The sequence below is a fragment of the Atractosteus spatula genome, chromosome 2, assembly GCF_055471065.1.
Source record: "Atractosteus spatula isolate fAtrSpa1 chromosome 2, fAtrSpa1.hap1, whole genome shotgun sequence".
Taxonomy (NCBI): Eukaryota; Metazoa; Chordata; class Actinopteri; order Semionotiformes; family Lepisosteidae; genus Atractosteus; species Atractosteus spatula.
Genome location: NC_142707.1, coordinates 51,710,538 through 51,727,378, shown reverse-complemented (window position 1 = coordinate 51,727,378; position 16,841 = coordinate 51,710,538). Strand labels below are relative to the sequence as shown.

At 45.0% G+C, this 16,841-nt stretch overlaps 1 protein-coding gene across 2 annotated transcripts in view; it reads left to right on the top strand.

Annotated features, from left to right (window-relative positions):
- daam2 (dishevelled associated activator of morphogenesis 2) overlaps positions 1 to 12,442 on the top strand; it is a 121,613-nt gene extending 109,171 nt beyond the window's left edge. For both annotated transcript variants that reach the window (XM_088907593.1, XM_088907584.1), the window contains 4 exons: positions 59 to 119; positions 3,193 to 3,324; positions 9,312 to 9,482; positions 11,155 to 12,442. In XM_088907593.1, coding sequence (XP_088763719.1) covers positions 59 to 119; positions 3,193 to 3,324; positions 9,312 to 9,482; positions 11,155 to 11,373 — 583 coding nt within the window. In that variant the 3' untranslated portion in view covers positions 11,374 to 12,442. The remainder of the gene's footprint in view (positions 1 to 58; positions 120 to 3,192; positions 3,325 to 9,311; positions 9,483 to 11,154) is intronic.
- The last annotated feature ends 4,399 nt before the right edge of the window (positions 12,443 to 16,841 follow it).

Genomic DNA, 16,841 nt, shown 5'->3' with positions numbered 1-16,841 from the left:
TCTCTGCATATGTGTGAGTGTGCAGTCTAACCCCACCTCTCTCCTCGCTCCTCCGCAGCCTGGCTGAGCTGGAGAAGGAAGTGTACAGCATCAAGAGTGGTCTGAAAGCTCTGGAGGCGGTGAGTAGCTTCTCGTTCCTTTTGCATCTCCTTAGCGACTCATTAGCACTTTTTCCCCCAAACATGTGATGAGAGTTTAAAATCCCATGTTTTGTTTTCAATTTGGTTACTTACATGCACCAGGAGATTCCAAAAGTGCATCTTTTACGTTTTAGGTGGTGTTGGTCAAACACATTATGCCTTAAACTGGCCTGTGGTTTGAATATGTGGAACATTCTTACCATTAGAGGTGCACTGTTATGTGTTATTCTCAGCCACAATGCTCTGTTCCGAAAGCCTTCGGTAATGGCTATTTAATGAGGTCTGTGGGGAACAATAAGAGCAGTGCAGCCCAGCCCGAAACACTAAGACTCCTTGGCACTGAGGTTTTGACACCCAAGCCGCTGGGGAGCTGAGAACAGATGGGAAAAATCTCACGGTGAGAGGCCTACTTCTCAGCAGGTGGCTCACAAAGCCTGAGCACATGGACAAACCACAATGCAAAGAGCAATACTGTACAAGATTTGATTCTGCCAAAGCTCTGTAATATACACAAATGAAAAGCTACTTTAGCCAACTAACACCATTTTATACCTGACTTAGTCTAAATTAAACCCATGTGAGAATATGACTCTCAGGCTTTTCCCCAGTTAAACTATTAATCAACTAATTCACCACATGTGCACGTGTTTACACACAATGGAGCCCAGTGACCTCTAGTGGCAGGTGAACTGAAACCATTAGCCCAGTTACTTCTGGCCTGCCATATTCGTGTTGAGCATGTGAGGACCAGCCGCAGGGGAGATCCAGGCAGTCCACTCACACGTCGCGCATGATGAAGCTCTGTGTTTCCTCCTCCTCTCTCTGTCCCTCCCTGCCCCAGTGCCAGGCTGCATGCCCCGGCGGGTCCCAGTAACCATGTCAGTCCGGCGGCCCACCTCCTCTCTAGGCCCTGGAAGGGCTCATTCACTTTCTGCCTTACCTGCATTGCGAAAGAAGAAAATGCTGCATGAATCACTGGTTTGGCTCAGATCCAGGCTGGCATGCTTTGGAGTAATTGCTATCATATCCCATGGCTGTTTACTGCAAGGATGACAAGCCTCAGTCTCAGAGGGACTCAGTACTACGGGTTTTGAATATTTATGTAGACTGCATATCACCTGCAAAGTATTAATTGCTTTACTTGAGCAAATAATTAGCTCTACTGTGTAGCAATCAGGAGGCATCAGGCTGGTGATGCCCGTAGTTTAAAACCACTTTCCTGCAGCAGTCCTTTATCTGAAAGGAAGCACTGTGGGTTGTTTCTCCATTGTCACATCTCAGGGCCTTTATTTTCTGTCCTCCTCAGTGGGATTTGGCAGTAAAGGAACACTAACTACTCTGTTAACAGTAAACCAGCAGTTACAGTGTTTAAGCAAACGGAAATTACCAGTTAGTAGTAGTTCTCCCTGTGTTTGCACGGGGTTTCTCCCACAGTCTGGTAGGTTAACTGGCCCTGGTGTGAGAGTGAGTATGTCTGTCTGTGCCTGTCCTGCGACTGACTGGTGTCCTGTCCAGGGTGTACCATGCCTTGCACCTGTTGGCTGGCTGGTTCCACCTCCCCTGTCCCCTGTAACCCTGATTGGATGAAGCAGATACAAAAAGGATTGATGGCTAACAAATAATCATCATCATCATCGAGCATTTCACTTACAGTATAGGAGGAGATTCACTTCGTTCTCCATTGAATGACACAAGGCAGCCATCCTGCACCAGCAGCCCCACTGCACAACAGAACGGGCAGAGAAATAAGAAATTGCTTCCCCAGCTGAATTAATGCAAAACAAACATTAGGGAGGCCAGATTGCTGTGCTTGCTGTGCAAACCCAGAGGGGATTATAGCCAGGCCACTGGGATTACCACCTCTGCGCTTACAAACCCTGCATCTACTCTCATCTAGCCCAGGATGTTTAGCTGATTGTTTGGAATCTTTAATAGGAAGATCCTGATTTCTCAACCCTTTATTTAGTAAGAAACATCAATTGGGAACATATTCTCATTTGCAATGATGACCTGAAGAATACCCAGAATTTGGAACCAACCAGCAGTGATATTGCTAAACAAGGGGATTTAACAGTAGGTGACATATCAGTCTCATCTAAGTTATTTTTTTCCAGGAGTATACAATCTTTGTACAAGATGTGTGGAACAGACAGCTGACTTGTGCTAATTCTACAATGTTGTTAGGCATTATCCAAAGGCCCACTGAAAGAGAGGCTGAGGATGTGTCACTGCGAAATGTGAATGAGGTGTCAAAGACATTATTGTGAAATGCTTCCTTCTGTTTGACCCTGCCAGGTGCTTTTTTAAACATGTGTGACAGATGCTTGTCAAGTCTGAGGCTCGATGTTGATGAGAATCCTGCACGCAAACACAAAGGCATAAACTATCACCTGTTTAGGCTATCTTTTCATTTGACTCACGGTCAACAATTTTCTAAGGTTTGACGGGATAAATTAAGTTCTCAAATGGCAAACCTGCCTGTAGGTGTTTCATTTTGATTACAACTCACCGTATAGCTCAGGAGTGCAGTTAAATGTCTTACACATTGAAAAAAAACTGAAAGGAATGAGTAAGAAACTAAGGCTTCATCTCCTGTAATTTAATTAATTTAAAAAGATTTGTGCACTCAAGTGCACAAATATCTGTAATCCGATGGTTTCTTTTAGGTTCTTACTCCAGTATGTATGATCTGTGTAGTGCTTCTTCTTCTTATCATCATCATCATCATCATCAACACTTTTTTTCAGCTTTCTCAGAGATAAATTCCTGTGCACAGGGATATGGGCTTTTAAAAGTAAATCCATTTGGGGCTTCTTATTAGTTGAAAACCAAGGATCTTGAATTATCCTACAAATGTCACATGGATTAGGAAGTTTTCCCCACCAAAATGCTAGATATTGTGCAGGGCTCCTGGTTGTATGTGATTACTGTCAGTCCATGATTGATGTTTAAATATATAAATCAGATCTCCTCTATTATGTTATGTTAGTCTTTTACAGGTTAAGAAATTTTGAGCTTTCTTTAACTTGGTGCCCCCTGGTGTTGTCCTCAGGAACTGCATTACCAGCAAAGCAGAATCCAGGAACTTGGGGACAAGTTTGTGCTGGTGGTCAGCGACTTCATCACAGTGGCCAGCTTCAGCTTCTCCGAGCTCGAGGAGCAACTGAGTGAAGCCAAGGACAAGGTACTGCTTCAAAAGAGTCAGGGCACATCGCACCACCAGGAGCATGAAACTAGAAACTGAATTTCAGCTTCGATCCCATTTCATTTCTATCAAACATCCACTGAACAGACCTGAATTAAGATTGTTAGTCCTTGTGCTGTTAACTTTTCAATAATCAAAAAAATCTTCCTCCCACGCATTCAAGTCATTGGAACTTTGTAAATCCTCAATTAGAAAATTGAATTCTGCCTTTCCCAATTCTACAATATCCCTTTTGGTCTTTCTGTGAAATTGTCCTCCCATCCAAGCACTCAACACCACCATTGCCTTTGTCTTTTCAGATGTTGCCATTTTCAGTACACGAAGATCATGCCTTGCCTTGCACAAAATTGATTGTTTTTGGTAAACAATTACATAAAAGGGGCTAATTGATCCCTGAATTTCCTTGACTGGGTGTTTCATTCAGTGAGGGCTGTGATCAGCAACAGCGAGGGAGGAAAGAGTGGAAAGTTAGAGAGCATGTATTTTGTATTTTGCATATACAATGCAAGACACTTCTCGTTTTTATTAGTATGTATTTATCCAGCAGATAGATAGCCAAACTGAGTTACAGAAGCTTCCTGTCATTAACTTTATACTGTATATATATTTACACAACAATATCTGGTGGAGCATTCTGGGAAAACTGTCTTGGTGCATGCTACAAAAGGACTGTTTCCACCTTGGATTTGAACCTGTGACCCTCAGGTGAGGAGACCACAGTCTTAACTGCTGTGTCACACTGTGACCTTAAAGTGAGATCTCATATACAGTACACTCTAGATTCCAAGTAAATTACCAAATACTGAGGTCTCTGAAACAAGCTCAGGAGAAACAGTATGAGGTTGAAGTACAATAGGAGTGTGGTACCTGTCCAGCCTGATGCACAGAACCACAAACGCAGTGAAATGCCACTGATCTTGTCTTCTGTGGAGGTCTGTGTGGGTTGGAGATTGGATGTTTTCAGTGCTCTTTGTAAAAGCCAAACACAGCCAAGCAACAGAGACCTGGCAAGGAGAGCGGCAGGAGAGAGGGGGAGAGTTGAAAAAAGAGAAGCCTTTGTGCAACGCTGCGCGGAGTAAAGACTTAAACATCCCAGGGAAACCCGTCTGTTTGTTCTACCTCTTCTCCCTCCTTTCTTTTTCTTCCCTTCTTTTCTTGTCAGGCGTATTTATTTTGAAGGGCAGCCCAGGATCCCTGGCATGCCCAAGTCTTTTGGAAATACAAAAAGGAAGCCATTTTAAGCCCTCCAGGGGACGCTAGCGGTAATGTTGACATGTGGGGGTGGTGACCGAGCTTTCTCATCTTTTCCTATCCCTCGCTCCTTGGGCTTTTGTGAAGAGTGTGAGGGCGGGAGTGCTGGGCCGGGTGTCAATGAGAGGCAGTGTTCCGGGGTGCAGCATCGGGGGGACTGTCTGTAGCAGCTCAGGAGCTGGAACACATGACTTCAGTGTCATTCCCTCTGTGCTTGTGTGTGTATCCTGCAACATACTGGTGTCCCGTCCAAGATGTGTGTTTGTGCCCTACGATGTACTGGCATCTCAGCCAGGGTGTGTGTATGTGGCCTGAGATGGACTGGCACCCTGTCCAGGGTGTGTGTGTGTCCTGTTATGGATGGGTGTCCTGTCCAGGGTGCATGTATGTGGCCTGTGATGGATGGGTGACCTGTCCAGGGTGTGTGTCTATCCTGCAACATACTGGTGTCCCGTCCAAGGTGTATGTTTGTGCCCTATGATGTACAGGCATCTCAGCCAGGGGGTGTGTGTGTTTCCTGTGATGGAATGGCGTCCTGTCAGGGTGTGTGTGTGTCCTATGATGGGCTAGTGTCCTGTGCAGTGTGTGTGTGTGTGCGTGTGTGTTCTGTGATGGAATGGTGTCCTGTCCAGGGTGTGTATGTGTCCTGTGATGGGCTGGTGTCCTGTGCAGGTTGTGTGTGTGTGTTCTGTAATGGGCTGGTGTCCTGTGCAGGGAGTGTGTGTGTTCTGTGATGGAATGGTGTCCTGTCCAGGGTGTGTGTGTGTCCTGTGATGGGCTGGTGTCCTGTCCAGGGTGTGTGTGTGTGTCCTGTGATGGACAGGTGTCCTGTCCAGGGTTTGTGTGTATCCTGTGATGGAATGTTGTCCTGTGCTGGGTTTGTGTGTGTCCTGTGATGGAATGGTGTCCTGTCCAGGGTGTGTGTGTGTCCTGTGATGGAATGGTGTCCTGTCCAGGGTGTGTGTGTGTCCTGTGATGGGCTGGTGTCCTGTCCAGAGTGTGTGTGTGTCCTGTGATGGGCTGGTGTCCTGTCCAGAGTGTGTGTGTGTCCTGTGATGGGCTGGTGTCCTGTCCAGAGTGTGTGTGTGTCCTGTGATGGGCTGGTGTCCTGTCCACGGTGTAGTCACAATTTCCACCTTGTGCTCCTTGGGTAGATACCAAGTTGCTGTGAGATTTTTTTCTGATATTGGATGGAAGGCAGAGTAATCCTGGTGTAGTGGTTCCAAACGTTCATCCTGTAGGAACACTGTGTCTTCTTTTTTTTACTGAATCACAGGATACTTGGTCTGCTTTTTGTGTTTGGTGAGTTTTGATGTATGCTTCCTCCATATTTTCACAATTGCTTGTGTCAAGAAGTGCCTCCTGTTCTCACTTAAGTGCCCTTCCCTGTACAGAATTGATCATCTAGACCCACATGGAGGCGGATGGGTAGCGCAGAAAGCCCAACTGGGCTTCGCTGAAGCCTGCAGAGGAGAAATATTTTCCTGCCTCTCCTGCCTGTCTTGGGGAGCTGCTGGGCTGTACTTGAAATGGGAGTGGTGGGAGAGGTTAGAGGTGAAGGTTTGGGTTCTGGAAAGATTGGCAAGGAGGGATGTGAACAAAAGAAGGGCCACAGCCATTTGACGGGCTGCTAAAGCAGACAAGAAACGAAATCTACAGCCTGGGACCCCCCCTCCCCTGCCTCCACACACACACACACACCCACCGCTCCCTGTGCTTCACACCACAAACGATATCTGTATCCCCCTCTGCTGCGTGTGGTTTGTTCAGATGAATCACACTGAGCTGATTATCCCACATATATCTTCTTTCTCTAACATCTTGGAGGGAAAAATACCCTTGATGTGAATATTCTAGCAGCTCCTCTGGTAAACAAAACATTACCAAATAGGCTGGATGGGCCACATAAACTGCACTTAGTTGTAACAGGTTTGTTTAACATTCTTTAAACAATATCACAAGCATAGATGCGCGCACTCAGAGCTACATAGACTTGGCAAGCCCTGTGGTTGCATGTACAAACAGCACGTGCTTCTGCGCATGGACACATATGTACTGGTGGGGTTCGGTGCCTTTTTTGCACAGCCCCTGTGTCCCCTTCAGAGCCAACAGTTGACAGTTGTTGTTTCTGTCAGTATGTTCTGGTTTGTGCCACTTTGGAAATCGGATACAGGAGAAAGCAAATTCCAACAGAGTGTGTACTACCAACCCCTGGACTAATCTGTATGAGTAATGCGCGTTCAGCAAGCGTTTAACCTTCTGCCTGTGCATAAACCACCGACAGTCATGTTAGACTGTCTCTATTCGTTTGTCTTCATGAATAACGCATGAAGAGTTCTGGCCTCGGCCCGAATGTGTGGGGATGAGCTGCCTGATGGGTATCAGAGGAAATGATGGAAATGCTGATGTAGTGGGAAAAAGAAGGGTCTGAGGTGAAGCAGTTAAACAAGCAGCTAAGAATCATTAGTCTGTAGCAAGGAGGAAAGATGCAGTCATTCAAAAGGAGGAAAAACCCCTCCACCCACACTTTTACTGAGCTTCGCTGGTGAAAGTCCTCTTGTTCTCAGGTGACCGTGCGAACTTCCCTTTCGGTCATTTATTTTGGTCAAGTGAGCCTCTCACTCACTGATTAAAAACCAAATTAATTTGTGTCCTCCATTCTAGCAGGTTCGCCATTGGTAATGTACGTCTGCATTAAGTAATTATTCCAGCTAATTTGGATCCCACAGGACACTGCAACATTCAAGCGCACTATAATTAATTGCTTAGTTGTTCCCGACTAATCATCCAACGAAGGGATTTGGCAGTGAGGCCAGCATTGGAGGAATGTGATTCCAGATGGAAAAGCGCAGCTTTGCACTAATGGACAGGAATTGGCGTGTCACACAGCTCATCAGCCCTGTGAGCGGGCCAGGCAGAACTCTGCTCCTGTTAAGGGCTGGGAGAAAAGGGAGCTAGCTACTTACAGAACTGTCAAGTGCGCAAGTTGCAAATCCAATATTTTAAATTTCTATATGAACAACTTGGAGTGGGTAAAAAACACAGGGTTGTGGTGCAGAATTGCTGCTTTAGGCAAAGCTGCAGACTCACAGCAGCTCTCTGACTGTGTCAGCAAAGCCAGATGTAGATTATCATGCCCAGGGCTAAAACAGTATAGTATCTGTAGGACAAAACTGGGTCAGTAAGAACTGTTGCAAAGGAGAAATTCGCCCAACTAGCCTATTTTGAGAGTTATCAGCTATTTGATTCATGGATCTCATGCCACCTGCTTCTTAAAAGAAGCCAGGACACAGGCTACAACAACATGGCTGAGTTGCTTGGTCCACTCCCCTAACCCTATGTGTAAAGAACCTGTTCACTGTTCATTCTGAAGGAGTTCACTGGGTTGACTTAGGTCAATGCAAAGGAATTTAAATACTTGGATAAATTCCCCTCACAGTCTTTTCTGTTCAAGACTAAAAATGTTCAGTTCCTTCAGCCTATCAGTGCAGGACAGTCCCTTAAGCCCAGTAATGTATCAGGTTGTTCTTCTAAATACCACTGTGTTTGTTGATGGTGATTATTTTAACAACTCAGGTCTGAGCTCCTGGTCCTTCTTTGGAAAAAAAACAAGCTATTGTGAGCACAGCTAACTGAGCTCTGCTAGTGACATATACAGTATGTAAGCTAAACAACCATGTGATTGAACTTTGAGGTTCCGTTATAAAGAACACGCAGTGCTGCATAAACCATATATTCAGTCAAGCATGTATCCATAGTTTGGGAAAAACAGAGTCATTTGAATTAATTGCTTCAATACACCGCACAGGGAGTTTTTGGAAAGCTTTGCTTGCTGAGCATTTGCAGATTGGCAGGATTTTTATTTATATATATGCAAGCAGGCTAGCTTTCTTTTTTGCTTTTTTGGTGGGCTGGCATGGCTCTGGTGGCTCGTCCTGGAATTAAAGGCAGGCCAGACCTCCTAATCTCATCAAACTGTTCCTTGAAAGAATCTGGGGCATTGACTTCAACATTGTGGCTTGGTAACTTGCACTCTCCCACCACCCTTTGTGTAAAGAAGTGCCCCCTGTTCTCAGTTTTAACTGCACTGCCGCCTAGTTTCCCCTTTTCTCCCCTGGTTTGTGTTTCAAGGCTTGTTTTGAAGAGGTCTGTAGGGTTAACTCAGTCAGCGTCTTTGACGATTTTTAATACTTGTACCAGGTCCGTTCCTCTGTTCAAGACTGAAAGGGTTTTGGTCCTTCAGCCTGTCAGCGTAACTCCTGGGATGTATCTGGGAGCTCTTCTCTTGGCTGATGCACAGTTTGTGTTGCTCTTTCTTTCTGCGCATCTTTTTCATCTGATACCCATCCAACTTGCAACTTCTAATCGTTGCTATCTCGGGGTCACATCAACGACACCTGTGCTGCCCAAGGGGAATGAGAAATGACAGATACTGACACCCCATGAGCTCCACGATGCCTGACAGGAGAGTTAGTGCCTATTGGAGGAGCAGTGCATCCCTCACTGATGTCACTGCACACACCCAGACATCACAGGCCTAGCTGTTTCACAGAGCCTGGCCGACTGATCCCTGCCGGCACTGCCTGGGGAAGCCTGGTCACAGTCAGCTCTATCATCATGACCCGGGTTCGAATTCAAGTATCGCATTATTGTGCTTTCATTCGGCAATGAAACCGTGTTGGTTTGGAGTCATTCTTTCCCTCTGTCTCTCTCAGTTCTCCAAGGCACTGAAGCACTTTGGCGAAGATGAGGGCCGCCTGCAGCCCGACGAGTTCTTTGGGATGTTCGACACCTTCCTGCAGTCCTTCAACGAGGCCAGGCAGGACCTGGAGAACATGCAGCGCAGGAAAGAGGAAGAGGAGAGAAGAGCGCGCATGGAGGCCATGGTGAGAGAGCATGCACCTGTGAGCAAGGGTGCTGTGCACACCGTTGGTGCATGCCTTGCCCATTGCACTAGTTCAGCCACACAGCTGTCACCTTGTCATGACAATCAAGCACTTTCAAAGCTGATTTTGAATCTGAATGAGAAGAGATGATGCTGGAGTGCTTCAGGAAGAGAAGGCGAGGTAGAGAATAGAATGAAATCACTAAGAGCTTATTTTTCCAGTATGCTACTGATATAGTGTAGCTGTCACTGTGAAGGGAGTTTGCATGATTGTGGTGTCTAGGGAGCCATGTAAAGGGTTAATTGCTTGATAGGGTCATTGGAGAGATCAGGACAAATGTGCACGATGTGTGCAAGCCAAGCAACAACAGCTGTCCTGATACAACTTAAGTAAATAATGCCTTTTCCTTAAATAGAAAACAGCACAATGAAAGTGTGCATTCAGCATACAAATCATGAAGGATAACGAATCATTGGCATCAACACTTGAAGACTGTTCTTCAGATGCATCATTTGGTCTCGAAAAGAGTCCCCCGCAAGTCTGTGCAACAGCCAAAGCTTGTTTTGTTGGATCTGCTATCCCGAGACACTTATTCCTTGTTTTCTAAAGACCCCAAGAACTTCTTGTGACCTTAATATTGCATTGATTTATTTCCATTCCGATCAACAAAACACTATACACAGATTGCATACAAGTGAATGTATTTTGTTTTCCTCCTTGTAGAATCAAATGTAGGGATCCAAATATTAAATATCCCCATTGAGGACATTGAGGCATTCTGCTAAGCTCTTCACCAAATAAAAAGCAGCAAATTAAATCACTACAATAATATATTAGAATCTTGCCTGGTGGATCTACTGTATATTTCGGCTGCATTTGAGTGACTTATAACAATACTGCTTTTTTCCCCAAAAGCAGGAATAGAAATTATGAGAAAACAAAAAAACTTTGCTATAGTTACTATACCTTAAAGTTGCTAAATGTTACTTCGGATGGATTTTGTTTAGTTTGCACATTCATTCATGGATTTAATACAGTTCTAAAAAGCATACCAGAATAGATCTTGGATTACTGCCCTCATAGCTGTCAGATTTTGATTAGTAGGTTTTTGATTCTTACAACTGTGAAGTGACTCAGACCAGTTTGATAGAATTATTTCAGCGCTGGAGTGCTATCTTTCTGAACCACAAATTATTTTATGATGCATTTCAGATCCCTTGTTCAACAAGACCTAATGGTTAGAGTTAGAATTCTACATCCTAGTAGCTGTATGAGTTTAAAGCAAAGCATAGAATTTACAGTAGATAAGCATTAGAGGAAGGATTAGGTTTAGTATTCAGGATTGAAAAATGTTTTAGCATTAGAACTGGAGTTAGAATAAGTGCTTGCATTAGGTTACTTTGGTCTGGAATGTAGGCAGGGTTTAGGGATAGTACTGGTGTAATGATTAAATTTAGGATTGGATCTAGGTTTAGGATTCAGGAAGAATTTGCAGATAGAGTTAGACCTGCAACAAGGATTAAAGTTAAGGTTGGATCTACAGTTAGGATTAGGGGAAAGCTTGGGGTTAGAGGCAGATCTGGGACAAGGATTTAGGGTTGATCTAGGGCTAGGATTAGGGGAAAGCGCGGCCTCACTGTTTCCTGACCGCGCGTCCGTCTTGTCCACGCAGCTGAAGGAGCAGCGGGAGAGGGAGCGGCGGACGAAGAAGAGCCAGGCAGGCAGCGTGTCAGAGGAGGTGGGGGAGTTCGACGACCTGGTGTCGGCCCTGCGCTCGGGGGAGGTGTTCGACAAGGATCTGTCCAAGCTGAAGCGCAACCGCAAGCGCTCGGGCAGCCAGCTGCTGGAGAGCTCCGGCCGCGAGAGGCCCGTTACCAGGGTCAACTATTGACACTAGGGGGCGTCAGACTGCACAGGGGCAGGGGCAGGGACAGGGGCGGCCCCTCCCACGCCCACAATAGACCCGTATCCTCCAGGCACCAGGGCAGCCTGACACCCATCTCCAATCCCTGCGTACACCCCTCTCACCTCTGCAGCTCGGACAGCCAGAGGGCCGTGACTGTCCCACAGGAAGTGCCAGAAACAGAGCTCATGCCCATCTCAAGAGCATCACCTGCTCGGGACTCTCGCTTCCCGAAGCCCCGGCTGTCCTCAGACTCTTCCTTCCTTCCTTCCTGTCACAATTCGGCCTGAAGGGAGGGGCCACCTGTTCTTTCCAGCTCGTACAGCGGACATTGAGAACGGTGACCCCCGCCCCTCACCCCCTGCCTGACCCTGTTTCCTCCTCAGAGAGTGTTTTCTTCAGCGCGGCCTACATCAACAGGAGCAGACAGTACCCAGTGGCCTCCTCCCCCTTCACCCGTTGGGACGCCAGCCCGGAAACTGTCCACAAGATGTCTTCTCCCTATTTCAGTTTGTCTCATTTCCCCTTGTCTCACACGCCTGACTGAACAGCGTGACCAAGGACTTCTCGAAGGTGGCATTCTTCTCCAGAGTCCATGGCTGCCAGCTAAGGTTAACTGTCTTTTCTGACAGCTGTGCCAAGGCATGACCAGAGTGCACTTTCGGAAGAAGCAGCAGCCAACAGAGTTTCCTTTTCATATGGCATTTGTATCTCCAGCTAAGGACCCAGCAGTGCTTGAAGGCGCTTATCCTGAAGCCCGGCACACATCTCCAAGTGGGAAAGCTGTGGGCTTTCTGTGCAACAAAGCAGCTGCACAGAAGTTACCCCGGTAGAGAACTGGAGCTCGAGCCTGAGTTCGGACTATGCTTTTCAAGTGCCTTGTCTTCCACCCAGCCCTCTTGAGGAGGAGCTGGTTGGGAATTTCTTAAGGAGACCAACACAGTTGGGAATGAAAGGTCTCAGTGTTATGATGGAAAAAGGGGTCATTTGTTTTTTTTTTTATTTTAAGAAATGAGAACTGTAAAAAAAAAAGAAGCAGTAAAAAAAACACAGCCATTTATTACTGGTTTGCCAGTGCCAAAGCTTCACACAAGAAGATAAATAGAAATAAGATGGCATTTATATATTTATATATAGAAACGGACATGCTAACCTTGGAAAATTCTGTTTTGGTTATTTTTATAATGTTGTTTTTTTAGCCTTGTTTTAAGATGTATGTATGTGTTTTAGTCACCTTTTAGCATTGCTATTTCTGTGCTGTCAATGTGTATTCATGAAAGAGACCCCTCTCTCTGGGAAAGATCACACCTTAAGACCTTGTTTGCACTGTAATCCTAATGCCAAACCTTTCTGCCCTGCATCCTTTCTGCAATGAGGATGTTTTTATAATCCTCCAAGAGCCACAGATAATTACCACCAACGTCTGAGGCACTGCCACAGCCAGTCAGTTATAGTTACACTGCACGTGTACCATCAGCACGGCCAGTGTTAGTTCTCATGAACCCCAACCTTGCATCAGAGTTTGAGAAAACAGCACATTCAATTCAAACTATTAAACCGGACCATTCTGATTAACATTAACTGGATCAGTGTTATTTAGAATGCATGATCCCATTAGCATTTAGAATGAGATCTCATCTCAATATAAGCTGATATTAACCAGTGTTCTTTCTGCTCAGTTACTTTATCTAATGATCAGAGCTTAAAGGCTCTACTGTGGCTAAAGATGATTATAGATTAGTTTTATTCCTCTTTGTCGAGATGAGCCAACGTCCAGCCAACAGCATCTAATAATGTGGTTAAGAAGGTCTGTGAGATCTGAATCCTCTTCCAGGGCAAGTGTGATTGCTATGATTGCAAACAGAGCTTCCCTGTGATAAATGGTTGAAAAGGCACAGATTGGAGTACAGAGCAGATCCCTAACTGCAGTTTTGAATTGAATGCAATATTGTATGTCGCCCTTCAACAAGAACTTGCTTTCTTCATGGCTGATCAAAAAGAGAGCTGGTATAAAAAGCACAGGGAATAAGGAACGAAGAAGGGAAAGCAATGCAATACCTGTGAACACCTCGAGGAATGGAACTGCATGAAACAAAGAGCCCTCCTGTCAGTTACTGGCCAACCCAAGAACTCCAGGGAATCGCAAAGACCTCATACAGCCCATTGAATTTTTTTTCCCTCTTTTTAAAAAATATCCACTTTACCAGGACAAAGGTTGCATGAACATTGCCATTCGACTTGCTTTGGAACATGTCTGATCCTCTTAGAGCTAGGAGAGAGCTGGGGGAGGTGGATGCCACACTGGGCTGTATGGTGCCAATCTGCAGTGGGCCACCAGTGTTCCAGCTTTTGCTGGGACTCAGTATCTTCAGCACTCTTGGTGGGGGTGTGGGGATTGCTGTATTCCGGAGATTAAGGTTGGAAAAGTAATTCCCAAACAATCACTAAACATTTGCGAGAAAACTGGAGCAGAGAAAGCCTTTCAGGCAGAGAGAACCAAACCGCAGAGAAACACTCCCACTTACAGCTTGGAACCAGGACAGTACAAACAAGATCAAAAAATATATGTTGTGTGCTGAGCTAAACCTCAAAGGATACAAGTCACTCTGAAGAAGTGATGAACTGCGAGTATTAGATCTCAGTTTCTTCTGAAAGTATTATTTCAGTTTTAACATGAGAGAGAGAATGGATCTCTCAGCAGTGAGTAAACTGTATACTTTGTCCTGTGACAGAACAAAAACAACCTTCCAATCTTCAGTATTAAAAAACTGAAAATACATCCTGCCTTCATTCTTTAGGTATGAAATTCCTTGTTCTTTGGTTTGCCTTCGAACACTATGATACCAGTTGAGTTGCTGATAAATCACACCTCTCGTTTTCTCACTTGCCAGACTGAATTAAATACATTGAGAGGAGAATGTCTCTTATGTCTCTAAAAGGAGACATAATTGAAAAGACCCTTCTGCAAGGGGCTGTATCTTCTGGCTTGCTTTCAGAGATTGATGGTGAGTGGCTCATCTGCCCCAGAGATCACTTCTGAGCTCTGCTGAAATGGGTGCACAGCCCATATTTAAATGTTTCAAAGCGATGTCCAGCTGGTCAGAAGTGGACGGTCTGATTTAAATGAAAACGTACCACAATGCAGTGCTGTAATTTGGCAGTCCCCCAGTAATTTGGATGAAGATTAAGAAAAAGTATATGAGGATGGCAGATGAGATTTCAACAGAAGACTGGAGACACACGGGTTGGGGGAATCCTGGCGTGGAATCAAAATCCTTGATTTCTAGTGAGTTTATGGCACTGGGGAATTCCATCTCTCCACAGTACACATTTTAAAAGTAACGCAGAACCACGACAAAGTGAAAGAAGCACAACCGCCGCGATCGGACTCTTCCTCCCAGCTCTAGAAGACAGACATACGGTACATTGACATCGGGCTCGGGTTTGGGATTGTGCCTGTGGGACTGTGTGGTGGGGGGGACAGTGAACTGTCACAGTGTGTGGCCCTGCCCTGTGTAGCTTCTGTCCAAGGTGAAGATCCTCTGTCTTTACACTGTGATAAATGTGGAATTAACTGGCATTACAAAATGGCAATTCTTTCACCGACATCAAGGCTGTGCTCCTACAAGGGCCTTGTAGAAGCAAGTGTTATTGGGGGAAGGCTTTACTTTTGTTTTCCAGCCAGGGTGTGTTAACAGTAGTCATCTTACACCATAGATAAAACTCTTCAAAACCTGATCCATTGACAAAAGATGCAATATTTTTCTGATCCTAAGTCCAATGTTACATTTTTTTTTTATTATTTGTATAGAACAGCACAATGTAATATTAGAACAGCACAAACCACAAGAATAGATATAATCATGGTATCCTTTAGTGGTTAATTTGCACTATTTTGTTAACGAGTAATGAAATGTCTAGACCAGAGTTTCCCAGTTCTAGTCCTAGAGGTCCAGAAGAAGACTGTGCCTTTTCCCAGTTCTCAAATGTTATGTGCTTTTAAAAACACAGAATGCCGGAGTTCAGCAAATTGTTCCCACAGCTGTAGAACATAAATTGGCTGATTAGGGGCTAATTCAACTGAAAGCCCGGGGACACAGTGAGACTCCAGGACTGGAATGGGGAAACACTGCTCTACACACTCTGACAACAAAGGCGTTCACTGTGGTTGCAACTGATGAACCGGGTAACTGTGAGGCTCCCACCTGGTCTGGTCCTTGGTTCATTTTGATGTGGGTTCTGTGCACAGCCGCTTGTTTTCTAGGGAGCTGCTCAGTTTCTCTTATAAGCGAATGCAACTCCTTGCACCTACTGTAAATGGGGAGGGACGTAGACTAAGACGCAGCCTGACAGCTCAAAGGCTAGAGACTCCTGTGAAGGCAGTATTTCCACTAAGACCTTCGGAGAGGTCTTGGGAATTCCTTTTGAAACTCTGTCTCAACTCAGGGACAGGCAGCAACAGCTCTGAGCTGTTGACTGAATTCTGCCTGTGCCTTGACAAGGCAAACAAGTTGGCAAAGACTTTGTTGTGAGTATGGTTAACATACTTGATGTGGAACAAAGAGAGACCCGGAAATGAGCGTGCAATCCGAAGGCCTCTCAGACCAGCAATCCCCAGGGGACACTGATGAACTGATTTAAATAGAGAGGCCTGTTTCTTTCGGCAATAAGAATAGATATACATTATACATCTAGTAATGCTAATACTGCATGGAGTTGGTATGTTCTGCTTTTATGAATGAGGATATGCCACTTCTTGTACACATAAAGTATTCAAAATGTGTATTTGAATTTGTATAAAGTTTGAATTTATACAAACGCAGATTCCCCAACTTCATTTTCCAGTCGTCACTTTTACAAATCTAAAGAAAAAATGAGCATCCTTTGTTAAATGCTTTGCCACATACTGCACCTCTGGAAACACAGAAAGTCTCATTTTGTAAAACAAAATCCACTTGCAGCATTTTAAAAGCAGCTCACTGGCTCCTACTGTGAAGACAGGCAAATGGCCCATATAACCTAAGGTTAGATATAGCAGAATAGTGGTGGCCACATTAAGTGAATCAAGGACTAGTACCTTAGCCAGCTCCCTTGGTGCATAAAGAGAAACCTAGACCAATGCCTCAAAGGGCAGTGAAACAGGATTATGTAATGGCTCCAATCTACACCACTGCAAGAAGTTTCTGGTGAGAACTCCCATTGCTCCTCTATTGTCATTATGATAAATATTATGCATTTTGTTTACCGTAAAGTGCCTATTTTTCTGACTGGTACCGTGCTGTTGTCTTTGGTGTTGAGTCATCTTCCTACAAGGAACCATTCTGTAAAAATGCCATTTTAATGGGTTGCAACTTATCGGAGACTTTTAAACTCTGTCCTTGGCACATTATCTGTTATGACAAAATTGTGGTTTATCTTGACAGGTGTTCTTCCCACCTTACAACTGAAATAAGCTG